Below are 20,211 nucleotides of genomic sequence, written 5' to 3'. Positions count from 1 at the left end.
CGCGCGATCAGACAAGCCGGAAAAACACATGCTGGAATTGCGGACTCGAGGGCCATCTTTTCACCGACTGCATGTCATTGCATAGGCGCATTTTCTGCTTTAAATGTGGAAAGCCGGAGGTCATCACGCCCAAGTGTCCCGTATGTAACCCGACGGGAAACGCCAATCGGAACGCGATGACAGCGGGGGTGTCGCGCTCCACTCAGTTCCCGCAAGAGCAGATGCATCAACCAGCACAACTTTAGATTTGGATATAAGATGTCAGAACGAACAGCCCGGATTAAAACCAAAAATCATTTTTGGAAGCCAATCACAATTAAAGGCTAACAAAAACACTATTCTACACCGACCAGTTACCCTTTCTTTTGAGGAACGCATGAGGAGATACCGCGAAGCCCGAGAACGGATTTTTGCCGACAGTATGCTGCTAGGTCGTCGTATGGTATCGGTTAGGATACAAAAGGCAAGGGAGCGTTTTCGACGACGAAAGCTGCTTCGTCGACAAGTTGTGGCAGCAGTAAAAAGGGCAGATAGAAGTGACCCGCGGGTATTCGCGGATATAGAGCTGAATGGGATTCAGACACGCGGACTATTAGACACGGGGGCATCGGTTAGTATTTTGGGGCGAGGCGGTCGTGAGTTAGTACAGGAATTAGGGTTACCAATAGAACGATTTATTTCATCCGTTACTACTGCCGGAGGTGGAGCGCATACGGTGTTAGGAAAAATCAAAATACATGTGAAATACAAAAATTTAGTAATTGTTATAACTTTTTATCTATGTCCATACCTGGAGCAAAACATATATCTAGGAATAGATTTTTGGCGCGCATTTGAGCTGGCTCCAAGCGTCGTAGGTTGTGAGGAAATTGACCTATCTAGGATAGAACAGCAGATGGTGAAAGAAGAAGATAAGCACGAGCGTCGCCTATTGCACGATTTGACGCCAGAGCAACAGCAAAGACTAGAGCAAGTCAAAAATAGCTTTAAGACATTTGAACAAGACGGGTTAGGTCGTACTCCACTGGAGAAACAAACAATTAAGCTAGTAGATGATGCCGTGCCCGTAAAAGATAGACATTATCCGCTGTCTCCGGCAATGCAAGCCATAGTGTATTCTGAAATAGACAAAATGTTAGAATTAGGAGTTATCGAAGAAAGCGAAAGCCCCTGGAGTAATAGAACCACGGTAGTTAGAAAACCCGGTAAAAACAGATTTTGCTTAGATGCGCGGAAATTGAATGCTCTGACCATCAAGGACGCATATCCCTTACAAAATATGGAAGGCATAATCAGTCGCATCGATGATACGCATTATATAAGTAGCGTGGATCTAAAATTCGCGTTCTGGCAAATAGAGCTGGAAGAAAGCAGCAAACCGTACACGGCTTTCACCGTCCCGGGGTGTCCCTTGTATCAATTTGCAGTCATGCCATTCGGCTTATGCAATGCGGCACAACGGTTGTGTCGACTAATGGACCGCGTCATACCGCAGAGGTTAAAGTCAAACGTTTTTATATATCTTGATGATTTGCTCATCATTGCTCCAGATTTCGATACGCATCTGAAAATATTGGAAGAGGTGGCTATGTGTTTAAAAGAAGCAGGGTTACCCGATCGGGTTAAAAAAATCAATGTTTTGCTTCAAGGAATTACCATATTTGGGTTATATTGTAGGCGGTGGGATGTTAAAGACGGATCCCGAAAAGGTGAAGGCTATTCTAAATATCCCCTTACCAAAAACAATGAAACAAGTAAGGAGTTTTCTGGGAACAGCTGGGTGGTACCGGCGATTCATAAAGGATTTTGCAATGGTGGCTGCACCACTTACAGAGACCTTAAAAAATCAAGCAAGTTTGAAATGACACCGCAAGCTATTGAAGCCTTTAATAATTTAAAAAAGCGCTTACCAGCGCACCTGTATTAAAACACCCGGATTTTTCGAAGCGTTTTTGGGTCCAATGTGACGCTTCTGACTATGGTGTTGGCGCGGTGCTATATCAAAGGACGGATGATAATGCGGAAAACCCCATCGCGTACTTCTCTCAGAAACTGAATGATTGTCAACGCAAATATACCACAACCGAAAAGGAATGTCTCGCGGCTGTGATGGCAGTGCAAAGATTTCGTCCATATATTGAACTTATGCCATTTACCGTAGTGACTGATCATGCAAGTCTAAAATGGCTTATGTCACTTAAAGATTTAAGCGGGAGACTAGCGAGATGGTCACTGCATCTTCAAGCATTCAATTTCCAAATCGAACATCGAAAAGGGTCCGAAAATATTGTTGCCGATACGTTATCTCGTTGTATCGACGACATAACACAATCTTTAATACCGGGCATAGATACTCTAGAGTTCGAATCTGAGGAATACGTAGGGTTGATAGGTACAATCGAGTCAAATGGGGAACGATTGCCGGATTTAAAGGTGGAGGATGGTTTTGTATATAAGAAAATGTTGGCAAGGGATGTCGAGTTAGAAGAGTCTGAATGGAAGTTATGGGTACCGGCGGCATTGACATCAACGTTAATTGAAAATGCGCATTGTTCTGAGACAGCTGCACATGGGGGAATGACGAAAACATTGCATCGTTTACGGCGTATGTATTATTGGCCTAATATGGTTGTACAAGTCCGAAACTTCGTTCGTGATTGCCAAGTGTGCAAGGAAAATAAGCCAAGTAATGCCATCTTGAAACCGGGTATAGGATCAGAAGTTATCACTGAAAGACCTTTTCAAAAAATTTATATAGATTTTTTAGGCAAGTATCCCAGGTCTAAGAAAGGGAATACGGTTATATTTGTGGTGGTGGATCATTTTTCAAAATTTACCTTTTTAAAAGCAATGCGTGAAGCAACTGCAACCAATGTCGTGAAATTTCTAATAGAAGAAATTTTTTTGAAGTTTGGCGTACCGGAAATAATACATTCCGACAATGGGAAGCAGTTCACGTCAAAACAATTTGCCCATATGATGCAAACGTACCGCATTAAACACCTAAAAACCGCCTTTTATTCTCCTCAGTCAAATGCAGCGGAGAGGGTAAATCAATCGGTTTTGGCTGCCATCCGCTCGTATTTAAGAACCGACCACCGGGATTGGGATTTGTACTTGCCGGAAATCGAATGCGCATTGCGAAACGCCGTACATTCTGCCACAGGTGTATCGCCCTACTTCGCCCTATTCGGGATGAACATGTTTACCAGTGGCGCTGACTATGCTTTGGCCAGAAAACTAAGCGCCTTGGATGATAGCGAAACTCTTTTGCTGAGCAATAGTGACCGAATGAGAGTTATGAGGGAAAGGATTAAGGAGAATAACGCGTATAAAACGAATGCAACACGTTACAACAAAAGGATCCGCGAAGTGCGATTCGTACCCGGACAGGAAATTTACAAACGTAATTTTGTGCTAAGCGATTTCAAAAATAATATCAACGCGAAGTTTTGCAAAAAATTTACTAAGTGTAGGGTAACGAAAGCGTTGGGTAATAATATGTACCTGCTAGAAACTCTTTCTGGGCGTAGTTTGGGTGCTTGGCATGCAAAAGACCTCAAGCAATAATTTACCATACACGTTGATGTGTCTCCGGCGGTGAGGGTCAAGTCGTCCGGAGACGCACGTATGCCTCGTTGTCAGCGAACCTGTAAAAACAAATAGAAGAAACCAAAAAGTAAAATTCTCACATGGATATGACCTAATTATACTTCCCGTAAACTCACTGATTTTGCAAATTTTCCATCGGACATAGTTGACAAATTTTGCCCGGCGTAACTCGTGAAGCAGGAGACTGTGTCAGGGGTGGGTGTTCCCCGCGTTGGGCTGACAGGTCGGTTTCTTCCCCGCAAAAATTAGGTGGACCGCTCTTGGGTGTGCCCATGAAGTATCAGATATGCCGGGATGCTGCCGATCAAACCCACGTATACAGATTAGGAGCTTTCTCAAAGGGAATATTCCCATGGAGTGCAAAAGATTCTCATTTAAAGTATCATAATCAATTGATAAGACCTGTAGTGATCTACACTTTTGCCATAAGGAAGTTTCGATGGTAAATATAGGGTAATACTAGGGTCAAATTTTATTGAAGCCAATGTCAGTTGCTGCAATGTTTCTGGTTTGTTTAGAGCTTTGAAAACATCTAAGCCATAATAGGTTAAAGCTTCGATTGCACCCAAATCTAAGATCAGGCATGGAAACTTTTTGCGATCTAAAAAACATCTTCCATGGCTCCACAAAACATTGTTCAATATCGATAAGATTATCTTCGCTTATATCGCCTGGTGGGACTAAGCTGACACTGTTAGTGTAAAAATGGAGCCCCTGCAAATTATCACAACGTGCAATCCTATAGAGATTACGTTTTATTTGTTTTGATATAAAAAAAAACATTAAGAAAATCAAAAATTAGTGTAACTTCACTTGCCAGATTACAAAACGTTTGACAAAAAAATGTGCACTGTCGATCATTGTTTATATGCAATTTAAACTTGAAATTGTTGAAAAATCTCTTTTGGAAAGCACCCCACGCCGATGACGACATGTCTGCGATGCATTTAATCGATCCCGTGGCTAGAGATATTCATGAATATTACCCAAGATGAGAGTGGGCAGCTGTTCCTTGCTTAAATCGTGGTATTGTGTTTTTTTTACTTGGTTTGTTTTGATTGTGTGCTCAAATGTCAAAATGATGGCGGACAACAAAACAAACAGAACTTAACGAAAGATAGAGCTTTTGATAGAGTTGCCGGACGTAGCATAAAGAATGGTTAGAGACAGATTGCAGCAACAAAAAAATTGCTGCACTGGAATCGCCAACGATTAGCGGATAAGGAATAGAGTGATTAACGTTAGGCGAGTAGGGCGAAGAAAGAAGATATAAAAGGGGGTGACACAGGTTAAAACTAAGACAGTTTGAAGTGTTAAAGTTCTGGCATACGACTGCCTCCGCGCCACTGTGCTATAAAGTTTTTTTTTAATTGTGAAACCTGTGTTGTGCGTTGTTTTTAAATAACTAATTTAAAAAAATAAATTTTTGTGGTTCCGGAGAACAAGGAGGTTCCGGCAAGGAGACGAGGATCGGAGTTCCAGGGCAGCGGATTAAAGGTGAGCCGAGTTAGGTAGCTTAGAGAAGTAGGAGTATGTGCGTATATATGTGGATACATATATGAGTACATATAGGTGAATGTAGGGGTAATAGTTATTTTATAATAATTTCTTTTGCTTAGATGGGGGTAATTGGTAAATTTTTGTGTGCATAAATTTTGTTTATAGTTTTGTCGCGGTTTTAAGCGAAATTTTTGCGTAAAAAGTTAAAATAATTTTTATCCAAGAAAAGTTGTATGCCTGTAGCCTGTAGATTCAAATCGTCCTGCGTGTGATAGATTTTTTCTTATTTGAATCTTTAATCTCCTGAAAATTTATTGTAATTATTAGTAATTTATTTATTAGCTAAATTAAAAGCTCTGGTGGGTAGTTAAATTAAATAAACAGGTATACTGTAGATAGGACGTTGGGAATAATTGGGTTAAAATTTTGATATGCGCACATATCGGTACGTACATATATACGCACGTAGGAAGTTAGTTACTGTAATTTACGAAATCCTGAAATTTTAACTAAATCCTGTGTGTCATAGGAAAGAGGATTAGTGGCGATTTAGGAAAAGTGACTGGAGTGAGAATTGTTGTGGCGTAAAACGAACAGTGCGGCGACGTGTAAGTCCCAAAATAAATATTTTTTTGAAGTAATCGGTTTTGTGATAAAATCTTATTGTGTTGTAGTGTGCCCGGAAATTTTGGCGTGGAGGGATTAGGCACAACTCGCCGTAAGTCTTTAGTTCCAAATTATCTTTTTTATGTATATACGTATGTCCAGTTATCTAATTTTGATGCACCCGATGAGAACAACAACAAAATAGGGAGACTGGGGAAGACGTCCCGTTTATATACATATGCGTGGTTACATACACATTTTTGTTTAATGCGCTAAGGTAGGAGAATACCGTTAATGGTGGGCTTCGTGATTATGCCAGAAAACCAAAGCGATCTTTGGTTTTAACAATCTTTCGGAGCACCTATTTTGTTATGTGGTGTACACTCGACACAGAGATCAAAATTTGAATTTTTCTACATATACCATTTTGCTGTAGTAGCCGATCATCAAAATCGAAAACTAATAATTTCGTGCATATCCAGTTTCCCGTAAGACTCCAATACAAGGCACAAAGGCCAGTAAGAAGCAGCACAAAATCACCCAAGAAGTGGTTTCGGATTTTACATATATTTACTCCTTATATGCATATATAAATTTTGTAGTTTTAATTTTTTTTTGTGTTTTTACGTTTTTTTTTGTTGCGTACACGCATGCACACACGCATATATCAAAAAAAAAAATTATTAAATTTTTCTAAATTTTCATGATATACATATTTTTGGTACAATTAAGATTTTTTTTTGTACATTTTGTACACACCCTATTGAGGGTATGGTAACGAACCAAAAGCTTTTTATGTTTGTTTTATAGTGTGCGGGTTGTTGGACTTGCCAATTAAAGTGTAGCTATCTGCGTGTTTGCAAGCGAGCAAAGCAGTCACATTAGAGTGACCAATTTTCTTGTTTTTTGTTAAGCTGAAATTAATTGTTAAGAAAGTTATTGTGATCAGGTTAGGTGTATTGTATCGTTGTCCTATATATGGTAAGCGATTCTGCCCATAAGTAACATTAATATAGAACATTTTTTTTTGAGAAATTCTTAAAATCTCATACATATTTACCTACATAGGTAGGGGTAAAACCAACTAAGAGAGCTCGATTAGGTAGGATCCATTACCCTTAACCGAGTAAAATCTTAAAATTAAATTTTTTTTGTCCTCGTTTTTTTTATTGTGTTGAATGATTGGCAGGACGTTTCATCATAGTGAAACATTTTTTTTTTGTTTAGCCTAAATAATAAGACTAGATTTTTTTCATTATGATTCATTGTAATTCTTTTTATGATTTCAATATATTTTGAGTTTGTTGTTAAGAGTTGAAATGCGGAGTTAAGCACTTTTTGGGCGGGAGGTGAAGATGGCGTGGTGAAGAGGTAAGTGGAGGGGACGGAGCATGACTAGAGGGAGACCGCTAAAGTTAGGGTGCATGAAACGAGTGGTCCAAGGTAGGGCGGGCTTCCTGAGGTGAGATGTGTGTGAGGCTGATAGGATGGATGATGAAGGGAATAAATATGCGTCCGTACGACTCCTTGGTGTTAGGGTTGAGGACCACTGCCCCTCTTATACTGAGCTAGTCCGGGTACCCCAAGGAGCCAAACAATACGTGTACGTGACAATACATATAATCTGACTTTCAAATGGCCTCGAGTTTGGTGAAGGATTAGTCAGCTGTTTTAATTGATGGTGTACACGTGTATAAAGTTGGAAATTTTTGTAATTGTTGTACTTTATGATTCAATCACAAGAGAAGAAGTTCGAGACGGATAATATATAAATTGTCAACTTTTTCCTAATACGGATTTATATAAAAGAAAATATTAAAGGAAACTTTTGTGCGACGGGTATTTACATTGTAACATGTGTTAGTTGCTTAGGCACATCTAAATGTGGCAAGTATTTTACCCTTATACGTTTGTTAACCTAACATTTTAAGAGGCAATTTAAGAATCAGATAGGTCGGTTTTGAAAAAAAGAAAAATTCTTAAATAGACCTTATTCAAATGTTTTCTGAGATAGTGTGTTTTTAAAATTTAGGGATAATTATTCCGTTTGACAGTTGGCTCATGAGCTCATGTGCACATAACCGAAGAAAACATGCAAACGTACCAATATTAATTGTGTTCACTGGAGGCTGATTCGTAACTTTTTAAAAAAATTTGACACTTCAAATTCCTGCTCTGTATTTTTACATTAGTCGTCGATTTGAAAAAAACTAAGAACTGAATTTTTATTTATTTTTTTGGTATTTCTTTGATCGTGCCTACTACTTTAATCGTTCCGCCATGCTGGTAGCGCTCTTGTTGGGATGGGTTCATTATGAATTTAAAAAGGTTTTTATCTTAGCGGAAGCACTGGCGGAGTTGATATTTGACAGCTGGGAAAAAAGCGCGTGCATTTTCTTTCTGATCGGTTCGGCGGAGTTTCATTTGCGTGAAACATATTTAATATGATGTTTTACCAGGTTTTATGTTATGTTAAATGTTAATAAGTGTAAAATAGCAAAAAGAAAGATCCTGTAGAAGAATTTTTAAATGTGCAAACATCCGTTTAACCTTGAAAGAGCTTCGATAACTATTACGAGAAAGATTGAAAGGGGTGAATACCAACAATAACTACACCCGAAGTGAAAGAAAATTTCCGTTCTACGCTGAACATTGTGGAAAAGTTTGTAAGGTTAGGAACAAGTTGTAACAAGGCCAAAAGGATTGGCAATAAATGCCGCCCACCAACGTGGAACCAGTTGACCATCAGCAAGGTGACGCAGAAATGCTAGATGACGAAGTGCAACCAACAACATCAAATGCAGAAGCAGCAGCAGCACCTATAGAAAATTCCACGCCGCACGATCAACTTTCAAATGAGACTGAAGGAGGTATCAACGGCGATGAAGAACAGCCAACGCTTGAAGCGCATGCTGATACAGATACGGAGATGATTGATGCAGAAGAGGATGGGTCGAACGGCCCCGCCATTGAAGAAGCGAATATTGGTGGCGCAGAGAATGCTGAAGGGGCTGGTGAAGAAAATGCTGAAGAGGCTGGTGGAGAGAATGCTGATGCGGGCGCAGCTGCCCCAGCCGATGCGGATCCTTTTTATGGATTCGAAGATGAAGAACCGAATTTTGATACTAAAGATATGGCACAAGTATTGCAATTTTGGGAAGCAAAGCATACACGTTCCGGCTTCGATCCAGTACCCGTGTTGAAAAGGTACATACATACATGCAAAGTATGTGCGGTAGGGCAACAAATAGGAAACAGGTTTTTTTTGTTGATCTTGCTTCGCAAAAAGTTATCGTCAGCATTGTGGGGTGTATTTTTTCGATTTCGGCTTTTCTAGAAAGTGTGTAGACATGTGGTTGTTATTGTTGTATTGTATTTGTTATCATAAATTGCGAATTCAGCAATTAACCACAATTTATATTTATAATTCCTTTCGATAGTGTGTCTATCGACGATGCGCTACCTGATTCTTATTAAAAATGATCGATATAGGTATCAAAAGACGTTTTTTGACCTCCATATTAAGCATTAGAAAGCGGAAAATAAGTCAAAAGATATATTTGTAAACAAAAAAAAAAAAAAAAAAGCTCGAAAATGACTCCGAGGTGGTCAGAAATCGGGTGTCTGATCCATATATTTTTTGCACCGCACACCTTTTCACACTGGCGGCCTTCCCAGCTATTAAGAAAATAACTCTGGGCGGCTACAACACCGGTTTGGGTGTGGAAATTAATTTGCGCAGAGCATCTTTCAAATTTCTCAAATTGGAGGTCAGGACAAGTGTTTTGGATGTAATTTTTGACAATTTTTGTTAAAAATTAGATGGTACACCGTATTCTAAACATTGCCTTCAATTTAATGTATTTTTATACTCAGCTGCATTGTGTATATATTATCCACAATGCTCAGCTGAGCAGAGCTCAGAGTATATTAATTTGTTTCGCATAACGGTACCCCGTAACGGCTAAACTAATCGAGATAGATATTGACTTCTATATATCAAAAAGATCTGGGCGAAAAAAGAAAATAATTTAGCCATGTGCGTCCGTCTATCCGTCTGTCCGAAACACGATAATTTGAGTAAATTTTGAGGTATCTTAATGAAATTTTGTATGTAACTTCCTGGGCACTCATCTCAAATCGCTATTTGAAATGAATGATATCGGACTATAACCACGCCCACTTTTTCGACATTGCTAACCTCCTTGATACGGCGTATTGTTTAGTTTTTAAACGGTTTTATTTAGGTTGACTTGACAGGCTGCACGGCCAGCGCGAATTTTGTAAATAAAATTTAAGTAACTTCCCGATAAGCTACAAGCTTGAAACTTGGAAGAAGAGAAAATCGCCGCTAGGTGGCGGAAGGATCGAAATATTCACAAAAATCGTATTTGTGGTCCGATTTGGCTCATATTTGGAACACATAATACATACAAGAATAGAAAGCGACCTATGAAAAAAATTGCCGCTAGGTGGAGCAAGGACCGAAAAAATTCACAAAAATCGTATTTGTGGTCCGATTTGGCTCATATTTGGAACACATAATACATACAAGAATAGAAAGCGACCTATGAAAAAAAATCGCCGCTAGGCGCATGGATCGAGATATTCACAAAAATCGTATTTGTGATCCGATTTGGCTCATATTTGGAAAACATAATACATACATTTTAAAAATATTTTTATTTGCCTTCAAATATTATAATTTATTAAATTTTAATGAGCTCGAGGCAGTTTAAAAAATTGAAACACAGTTTAAATTTTTATATCTCAATTTTATTTGGTCGATATTTCGATCTCATTCTGAGATCATCCTCAGGAAACAATTGAATATGTTTAACCGACAAATCGACCTATGAAAAAACTCGCCGCAAGGTGGCGCAAGGATCACGATATTCACAAAAATCGTATTTGTGGTCGGATTTGGCTCTTATTTGGAACACATAATACATACAAAAATAATAAGCGACCTATGAAAAAAAATCGCCGCTAGGCACATGGATCGAGATATTCACAAAAATTGTATTTGTGGTTCGATTTGACTCATATTTGGATCACATAATACATACAAGAATAATAAGCGACCTATGAAAAAAAATCGCCGCTAAGCGCATGGATCGAGATATTCAACAAAATCGTATTTGTGGTCTGATTTCACTCATATTTGGAACACATGATACATACAAGAATAGAAAGCGACCTATGAAAAAAAAATCGCCGCTAGGTGGCGCAAGAATCGAGATATTCACAAAAATCGTATTTGTGGTCCGATTTCGCTTATATTTGGAACACATAATACATACAAGAATAGGAGAGACATGAAAAAAATCGCCGCTAGGTGGCGCATGAATCGAGATATTCACAAAAATCGTATTTGTGGTCCGATTTCACTCATATTTGGAACACATGATACATACAAGAATAGAAAGCGACTTATGAAAAAAATCGCCGCTAGGTGGCGCATGGATCGAGATATTCACAAAAATCGTATTTGTGGTCCGATTTGGCTTATATTTGGAAATCATATTTGCAATACAGAAATAGAAACCGCTTTAGTAAAAAAAAAACACGCTAGGTGTCGCAAAAATTGAGATATTCAAAACACTCGTACTTATCTGTCCGATTTGGCTCTTTGAACACATATTATGTACAGTCCGGTAGAGGTGACACCAAAATACTTTGGAGCACATAAGTTCAAATTTTGTTAGTGAAATTTGTGTAAAAAAATCATTTCGCGGTAGAAGTGACGTCATAATACTTTGGAGCACATAAATTCAAATTTTGCTAGTGAAATTTCAGTATAATAAAAAAATAAAATTAAAGTTAAACGGTTTTATTGAAAGCAATACTTACATTAAGTAATAATAATACTAAAAGATAGAAAATAATTATGTAGGTTCTAGGTACTAGTCATCACACTCATCAATCTAGGTCGTGTAGGTCTGTTCAAGACAATTAAATAAAAGCGTTGGGCGCGTGAAGTTTCTAAAAATATGTGGCGTAGCATAACCTGATTAAGGTTCAGTTGGTCTTACTTATGACTATCAATAGAAATTAGGCGCGTCCAACGCTTTTATTTAATTGTCTGATCAACGCCCTAGATTGATGAGGAGTGTGATGACTAGTACCTAGGACCTACCTAATTATTTTCTATCTTTTAGTATTATTACTACTTAATGTAAGTATTGTTTTCAATAAAACCGTATAACTTAAACATTTTTTTTAAATTATTTTATTTTAAACTATGTTATTTTTTGATTTTTTGATGTTTGCATTCGCTTCCTAAAAATTAACATAATGCATTTTCGCAATCCCTGAAACCATACACAATTTTAATTCTTTAAATTTTGCCTTTTTAGATTGGTTGAAATTTTTGAAAAGGAAAAGGATATTTATATGCGTAAAGACCATGACCCTTTTGAAGATCGCCATCCCTACCGTACGGACCCAAAGTGTCAATTTGGTGTGCTGCTGAAACAACTCTTCCGAAAAGATGTCTTCATGAATAAGGTACCCTAGCTAATAAAATTAATTCTATCACATTTTCTAAATAAGAGCTATTTATTTTAGCTTGTAAACGATTATTTACGCGACAACTTCTTCACTCGGCAAAACATCCAAAAAAGCTCACTAGAACTTAATATTCTAACCTGCCGTCTTATTTTGGTGATTTCACCGGGTTTGGAAACATCAGCCGTTTTTCAAGGTGAATGCGAGCATCTCATTCATAGAATATTCGGTTGGGCAGATTTTAGTATTGAACCTTTGCAAAGTTATGCGGTGGGTTTTTTAGCTGCAGCAATGGAAGTAACCGAAATTGCTGTCTCATTCAGAGAAAGCAATACACGTCTAATACCCAAAATTCTAAAACGATTACATATGCTGCAAGCCATATATCACACATTTCCTGATCAATCAGTTTCTACTTCCACAAAATTGCCTAGTTTAGCGGATAATTCATTTGAACAATTGGTGCCTCCTTGGCTAATTAACGATGGTGCAGCGCTATCATCCCCGCAAAGGGATGATCATACAAAAGTTTCTCCAGTAACAGAGGATGCGGCACCATCAAACTCGAAAACTGCTTTAGATACACACTGTTCCAATTCAAACATGTCAGCAATAATTGAAAATAGTCGCGATGCTTTACCTCAAGGAAGTGGATCAAGTTTTTATAAAAAAATGTATATTCCCTTACATCCACCCACCCATGAATCCAGTCAAACACTAATGCTGCGTTACCTCACTGCACTTGGCAATCATCAAGACTACTTGGGTTTGGTTTTTGAAAACCGAGCTATGCAATTGATATTTGGTTATTTGGAGAAATTAGATAGGCGCGATACATGTTTGGGGTTTGAAGCTTTAAAATATCTTGCTTCTCTACTATGTCATAAAAAGTTCGCATTGGAATTTATTGCGCATGGTGGTTTGGAGGTAAAACTTTTTGAAACTGTACCGAATAGATTATGCTAATTTTAATTCATTAATTTCAGTTGCTACTCAAAGTACCACGCCCGAGCATTGCTGCTACAGGCGTCGCTATAACACTGTACTACCTCGCCTACTGTGAAGAAGCTATGGAGCGCATTTGCAGTATGCCTCGATCTGTCATCGTTGAGTTAGTTCATTATGCGCTCTGGCTAATGGAGCGGTCATACGATTCGGGTGTTTGCCACGCCACCATGTTTTTTGGTTTAAGCTTTCAGTTTAAAGTAATTTTGGATGAGTTCGACTCACAGGATGGTCTACGCAAATTATACAATGTTGTATGTATTTTAACGTTTCCCACTGAAACCAGAAAATGATTTTCTAAAGTTTTTTTCTTTTTAATACATTAGATTTCTATATTAAAAATATTGAATCCTTCAAATAATGAGGACGATGAGAATCCAGTTAACGACGATTTGGAGTGCGCCTCACGGCAACTGGTACGGCATGTGTGTGTTGCACTTAAGCGTTATATGGAGAGCCATCTCTTTTATAAATATAACAATTTCATGCGCCAACAATGTTTATTAACAACAGAATTCTCACAAAATATTGTATCTAAAGCGGCGAAAGCTAGTCTGGAACAGATAAGCGAGCAAGTACGAATGTTACAAGAGAATACTTCTATGCGTGCACATTGGGCACCCGTGGATAAATTACTGAAAGTGAGTGGCATTACGCTCCTTTTAAAAATAATAGCGCTTTCGTATGATTGGAATAATAGCGTCAGGTAAAATAAGTTATATACATTTAAAGGAATAATCGCATACTATTAAAAATTTGTTTCAACACAATTAGATCGGAAATAGTGCGCTCAGCACTGGATGTTTTGTCTATTTGTTGTGTAATACCGCGGGTATTTCTAGTTTATTGTGAACGATTGGATATACCGGATAGTGTGGGCGCTTCAGGAATTTATTTCATTTTAGCTGCTGCTTCAGGCGATATTACAGCCGATGCGGATGTCCAAAAATCAGCTTTAGCAGTATTAGTTCATTGTGTTTGTGCGCCTTTGTCGAGAGTAAGCGAATGTGTATATGAAATTATAAACAACATTTTTTTAATTGTTTTACTTTAAATTGCAGAAGGACCCGAATAGTGTAATAAAGGTCTTTAATTCATCAAAACGTACTAAGCAAAAGAACTCCTATTGCGAAGAGTTGATAGAGAAAGTATGGGAATCTGTGTGCTCTAACAATGGTATAATTATATTATTGTCTCTGATGCAAATAAAAGCCCCAATCACCGATGCGGATTGCATTCGCGGTATGGCGTGTCGTGCGTTAGCTGGTCTTGCGCGTTCAGAACGTGTTCGCCAAATCGTCGGCAAATTGACATTATTTGCTAGCGGACAAATTCAAACTCTGATGCGTGATCCAATACTACAAGAAAAACGGGCTGAGCATGTCTTATTCCAGAAATATGCTCTAGAATTAGTTGAACGTGTGTCGGGAAAAACTAAACCAATTTCCAACAAAATGGATCCCTCACTTGCTAACATTCATAAGGCGAATGTGATAGCGCAAACTAAAATCCAATATAATGAACAACAATTATATCAGCTCATACATGACCATTTAGAATCTAAAGGTCTTTTACAAACGGCAAAAACGCTACAAAAAGAAGCTGGTTTGCCTCAAACTTCCTCAAACACTACGAAAAGCTTCCATCAATCACCATTTGATTACAAAGTCATGCCCTCATCATCATCACTACGGCAACGTTTACGCAGCCGTATGCAAGATGTTAACAATGCTATTAATAGCATGGCGAATGGCCCAACGAATGATCAGCAACAACAGCTTAATAATAGTTTTACTATGGAGGAGCTGCCAACCAGCAGTAGCAGCAATAGTGTAACACCTATCAAATTAGTAAAAAAGTCCGAGAAACAAACATCAGCTGCTCCAACCGTTGGCAGTAATGCTGTGGCATTTGCTAATGCTCAGCGTTCAATGCAAAAACAAATATCATCACTGCCAGAAGACGTGTGCTCTGAAAGCGGCGCCTCATCTCCACTTCAACACAGTAATCAGACAGGTATTACACTCGGCACCATTGTTACGGAATATCTCACCAACCAGCATGCTTTGTGTAACAATCCGATGACGACATGCCCACAGTTCGACTTATTTACACCACACAAGTGTCCTGACCCAAAACCAAATCGGGTGCATGGCGGAAATAATTTGAATTTAACAGCACGTATTTTTAAAGCACAGGCAGGCTATAATACAGCACGTTTGGATCGCCGTTATGTGCATTCGAATTTTGCGCCATGGCGTTCGGTGCGTTCTAGTGACTTTCCATCTTTACAATTTTCGACTTGTGAAATAGTGTCTGCCTCTAAACTTTTGCTTGTCGGCACTCATCGCGGCGAAGTGAAAGCATTCAATCTCTCAACTGGCAACGAAGTATTCTCATCGGTGTGTCACAGTTATGTGGTGGACTCCATAATTTCAAATCGTCCTGGTAATCTGGTGTTAACGTCTTGCTCTTGGCGGTCACCACTAAGTGTACTTTGGTCCATTCAAAATAATGAGTTTGCAACAAAACTGAGCTTCGGCGATGATTACTATTGTGAGTTCAACAATTTGACCCAGGATAAAATATTGGGCACACAAAATGATGTAAGTTTACAAATTATTTAAATCCTTATTTTTTATAGTTTTAATTTCTTACAATACCTTGACAGTGCGCTATCATTTATGACATTGAGTCGGGCAATAAGCTTTCAACATTTACTCCTACGCTTGGGAATCAATATGTAAAGAATCGGGCTACGTTTTGCCCCACTGATGAGCTCATATTGTCTGGTAAGAGCTAATTACAATAATAAACTAATTTGACCAACTATTTATTTAAAATTTACTTGAAGATGGCGTTTTGTGGGATGTACGTTCGGGCAAGGAAATTCACAAATTCGATAAATTAAATCAATGTCTCTCAGGTGTTTTCCATCCTAACGGCTTAGAGGTACTTATAGGGTGTGTTCGAGCCGCCCGAAAATACATAGTACTGCTGCAATGTTACTTGATTGAGAGAGTCTATTGCTTTTACTCAGCTGATGACAAAGTAAAAATTTTAATACTGCTTATTTGATTTTTGTTTTGTTTGGGATGAGCAACAGATTACTTACTTACTTAATTGGCGCTTAACCGTCTAAACGGTTATGGCCGGCAACAGATTGGTAACACTTTATTTAGCATACGGAAGGCGTTGTTTAGTCATAAATATTAACACTGCCACGGCGACTCGACCACAACCATACTTTATTTACGTATAAGTCCATCTACGATTTAATTTATTTTATTTGTAGATTATTTCCAATACCGAAGTTTGGGATCTGCGCACCTTCCATCTCTTGCAGACCGTTCCCGTTCTTGATCAATGCTTTCTTAAATTTTCACCAATGCGCGTTATATATAGTTACAATGCTGATGCATCGGATGAACGCATCGACGCACTAGAAGAATTACCTGCATGCGAAACAAGTTTTAAGGTGCTGGATGCCTACGACTATTCTTCGATATCTACAATTGATGTGCGTCGTGGCATATATGATATGAGCATCAATGATAATGGTAGTCTTATTGCGTTGGTGGAAAATCAGCCAGCGTTCGATTCAAGACCAGAAACGTTTGTTAAAATTTATGCTGTGGGCATGAAGAAGGTTGAAAATCAAGAAGAGGTTCGTCATGGTGAAACATCGGGCATAGGTATTAGCGTCGGCAATGACGATAGCAACAGCACAGGTCGCGCTGCCGGCTTTGCAGGCGCTAATGATTATGTTGATGATGATAATAACGGTATTGAGAATGTCAATGACAATGGCGGTGGTAGAGGTGGAGGTGAAGGTGATCGTGCTGGCGATGCCCTTGGCCGAAACCAAAACAACCGTAACGCCGATAACGTTGACAACAACCGTCGTAATGCTGATGACATACGTCGTTTCGGACGCATACGAGAAATTAATATAGACATCGACGCAAGTCGGCGACACATCGGCGGCAGCGGCGGCGGTGGTGAAGAAATCATCGTAAGCTTTCGAAGCTCAGCGTTGCCCGCAGCCGCCAGTGGCAATGGCGGCGTCGGTGTAGTGATCGGTCGCGGTAGCAATGGTCAAGCTGCGCCACGCCCCAGTGCCGCTGGCGGCGCTCACAGCGCAAGATTAGCACCCACATTAACACATAGAGGAGGTGCGGGTAATGCTTTCCGCAATTATCGTAACAACAGAGGTGGTGGCGCCGGAATTATGACTGTAAATGGCAACGCTGTGCGCGCCGACGTAGGCGCTGGGGCTGGTTTATCAGCATTAGACCTGATGGATGCTATAATGAGTAATTGGTTGTCTTTGCTTTCAGGAAGATGATGAAGAACCCGAGTCTGATGAGGACGGTTCGGATAGCGATACAACAGACAGTAAGTTTCAATTACATATGTAAATAACTTAACATACCAAGACATACAACTTTTTTTCAGTTTTCGACATCAGTGAAAACGGCCGTATTCGTTTTCAACGCCGTCGGCGTAGACGTTCAGACGCAGACGGCGACGACGACGATGACGAGGACGGGGATAGTGATGATAGTGACGATAACGGCGGAGATGATAATGATGACGACGGCGATGGTTGGGTAGATGTTGAATCATCCACGGGCGAAGACAACGAGGATGGTGAGAACGAGCAAGCACCGCAAGAATCATCCTCGTCGGAAGATGAGTTGCAAGAATTTGCAAGAATACGTTTTCGTCCTATTTAAAGGCTTTTAACATATGTTATTTGTCGATTCTAATTATCACTTAATCAAAACGACAGGAAATTCATTTAGGCCTTCTGGAGTAATTTGTTGTATCTATGTAAAAGAGAGCATGAAAGACCTTATTTTTGTTCGTCGAACAATAAAAACGAATTCAAAAACAACTCAAAGGATTGAAAGATAAACTACATATATTAACAGCGCAGTTAAATAAATTAAGCCGAATTTCTTTGACTTATAATAATGTTATGCCTTCATTTTAAGGCTCTTTATACAGAAAATAAAACCAATTGAAAGAAAAAATAGAGTGGTAGCTGTTAGAATCCGTTTCAGATATGGACTCATTTTCAAAAAGAAACAAATTTAGTTTTAAGTCCGTACCAAAATTGTTAATGTACAGGTAGTAGTGATCAGGTTTAACTGCAGAATACACTAGTAATAATAAAGCAAAGCGAAAACTGTGCTTCGTTTTTAGATTCTGTTAAAATATAATGAAGTCTAAAATTAGAAAAAAAAATGGCTTGCAACTTTAGGCAACACAGTTTGTTCATTCGAAATTTAAATTTAATTTAGTTTTAAGAGCATGTTTCACCCTGAAAATGAGCTCACAAAACTACAGAATAATATTGTTGGCTAAACTTTTTCCTTTCCTTTCTATAGTTTACTGTTTTTATTAGACTAGATTATTTTCTCAATCACACTATATTATATTTGTTTGTTTAAAAACATAACTAATTATATAAGATGCGTAGTAATACTTATTTCAATGCAACAATTGTAATTGTAATGAATGCGCTCACGCGTCAACTTATTACTGCATTTTTTTGTAAGATCTTTAAAATAAAAAAAGATAAAGAATGTCAAAATAAAATTATATATTGTATGTAAATAAATACGAAATGTGTACGGCTGATTTCTTTATATTGGAGTTACCTGCCAAAACTGTTTTGAAAATTTCAAAATACGGAACAAAAAACGGTGTTTACAATCGTTCAATAACGTATTAAACTACGAGGCTGATGACTAACTAATTATTTATTTATTTATTTATTTATTTAGTCTAGTAACAAATGTTTATTACAGACACTTATGACTAAATTACAGAGACCAGCTTATAATAAGCTATGGAGAACACTAGCAGAAAGAATTTATATTATTACATATTAAGTAATTTTTTAGTTTAAGTTGAAAAGCGTATTTTGAGTCGGAGAAATCAATATCCAAAACACTTGAGAAGCAATTAATTACTGATAGGGCTCTGTTAATAGGCGCTTTTGAGTTATAAACAGTTCTACTCAGCCCTATGAAAAAAATTTCAAAGTGGCGGAGGTTTCTACAGGGAGTATTTAAACATAGTCTTTCAAGAAGCAGCGCGCAGTCAATTTTGCCCGTGAAAAGATCGAAAATGAACAACGAGGCCAAAAGAATTCTGCGACTGTTTAGGGATAGTAAGGATATTAGTTGGCATCGAGACTCATAAGACGGGATCGGTTCAGAGAAACGTAATGAAATAAGAGCGAAGCGCATAAAGATTTTTTGAACCTGCTCCAGGCGGTTGATGTGAACTGCGTGGTAGGACCGCCAAATGAAAGCCGCATACTCAAGTTTGGACCGCACAAAGGACGTATATAAAACTTTGAGTGTGTAGGGGTCAGAGAAGTTTGCGGAATGCCGTCTGAAAAAAGCAAGCATTGAAAGCGCCTTAGAAATTGTGAAGCTGACGTGAGTGTTAAAATTAAACTTTGAGTCGAACTATACCCCCAAGTCTTTAACTTCAAGAGTCGTACGAAGAAAGGTTTCTGCAATATGATAAGAGGTATGAAGTGGCCTCAGCAGTTTACCGTACGTCACAGTGTGGCACTTACTTATATTAAGGAAGAGACGGTTCTTAACACACCAGATATAAAGCTTATTAATCTCAGATTGAAGAACAACGACATCATTATAACAACTGATCTCAGAATAGATCTTGAGATCATCAGCATAAAGCAGAAATTTGGTAGATGAGAAGCAAGAGCTAATGTCATTAATGAACAAGTTTTTAAACCAAATCGAGCTCTAGGTCAAATAATTGTATATTCTTAATAAAACACAATACGCGAATTTTTGATACACAATTATATTATTAAATTTGTCGATATTTCGACTTCAGTCTGAAGTCATCATCAGGACTAGGTACGAAAAGAACAAACATACATATTAAAATCATAAAAATACACATTTGTACAAGTACAGAACTTAC

The 20,211-nt window shown here is 38.4% G+C and overlaps 1 protein-coding gene across 2 annotated transcripts; it reads left to right on the top strand.

The window, feature by feature from the left end:
• Positions 1 to 8,089: 8,089 nt before the first annotated feature.
• Positions 8,090 to 18,869, top strand: mahj (LisH and WD40 domain-containing protein mahjong). 2 transcript variants are annotated; one of them, XM_067771212.1, is made up of 12 exons: positions 8,092 to 8,925; positions 12,078 to 12,228; positions 12,289 to 13,155; positions 13,215 to 13,487; positions 13,560 to 13,939; positions 14,008 to 14,230; positions 14,295 to 15,839; positions 15,905 to 16,025; positions 16,088 to 16,185; positions 16,529 to 16,900; positions 17,574 to 17,631; positions 17,692 to 18,869. In XM_067771212.1, exons 1-12 carry the CDS (start codon positions 8,432 to 8,434, stop codon positions 17,970 to 17,972), a joined length of 4,863 nt encoding a protein of 1,620 aa, XP_067627313.1. In that variant the 5' UTR covers positions 8,092 to 8,431; the 3' UTR covers positions 17,973 to 18,869. The 2 variants fall into 2 exon arrangements, with proteins under 2 accessions (XP_067627312.1, XP_067627313.1); XM_067771211.1 differs by having other exon boundaries at positions 8,090 to 8,925; positions 16,529 to 17,631; positions 17,692 to 17,782.
• The last annotated feature ends 1,342 nt before the right edge of the window (positions 18,870 to 20,211 follow it).

The sequence above is a fragment of the Eurosta solidaginis genome, chromosome 3 (assembly GCF_040869045.1).
Source record: "Eurosta solidaginis isolate ZX-2024a chromosome 3, ASM4086904v1, whole genome shotgun sequence".
NCBI lineage: Eukaryota > Metazoa > Arthropoda > Insecta > Diptera > Tephritidae > Eurosta > Eurosta solidaginis.
The sequence above is the reverse complement of the archived record's forward strand: the minus strand, read 5'-3'. Positions and strand labels throughout refer to the sequence as shown.

Excerpts from the sequence above, each read along its gene's own strand:
- mahj (XM_067771211.1), top strand. The coding sequence starts at position 8,432 with ATGCCGCCCACCAACGTGGAACCAGTTGACCATCAGCAAGGTGACGCA. Across the intron at positions 12,229-12,288 it reads AAGATGTCTTCATGAATAAG|CTTGTAAACGATTATTTACG; the intron begins GTACCCTAGCTA and ends TATTTATTTTAG. Across the intron at positions 13,156-13,214 it reads TTGCGCATGGTGGTTTGGAG|TTGCTACTCAAAGTACCACG; the intron begins GTAAAACTTTTT and ends CATTAATTTCAG.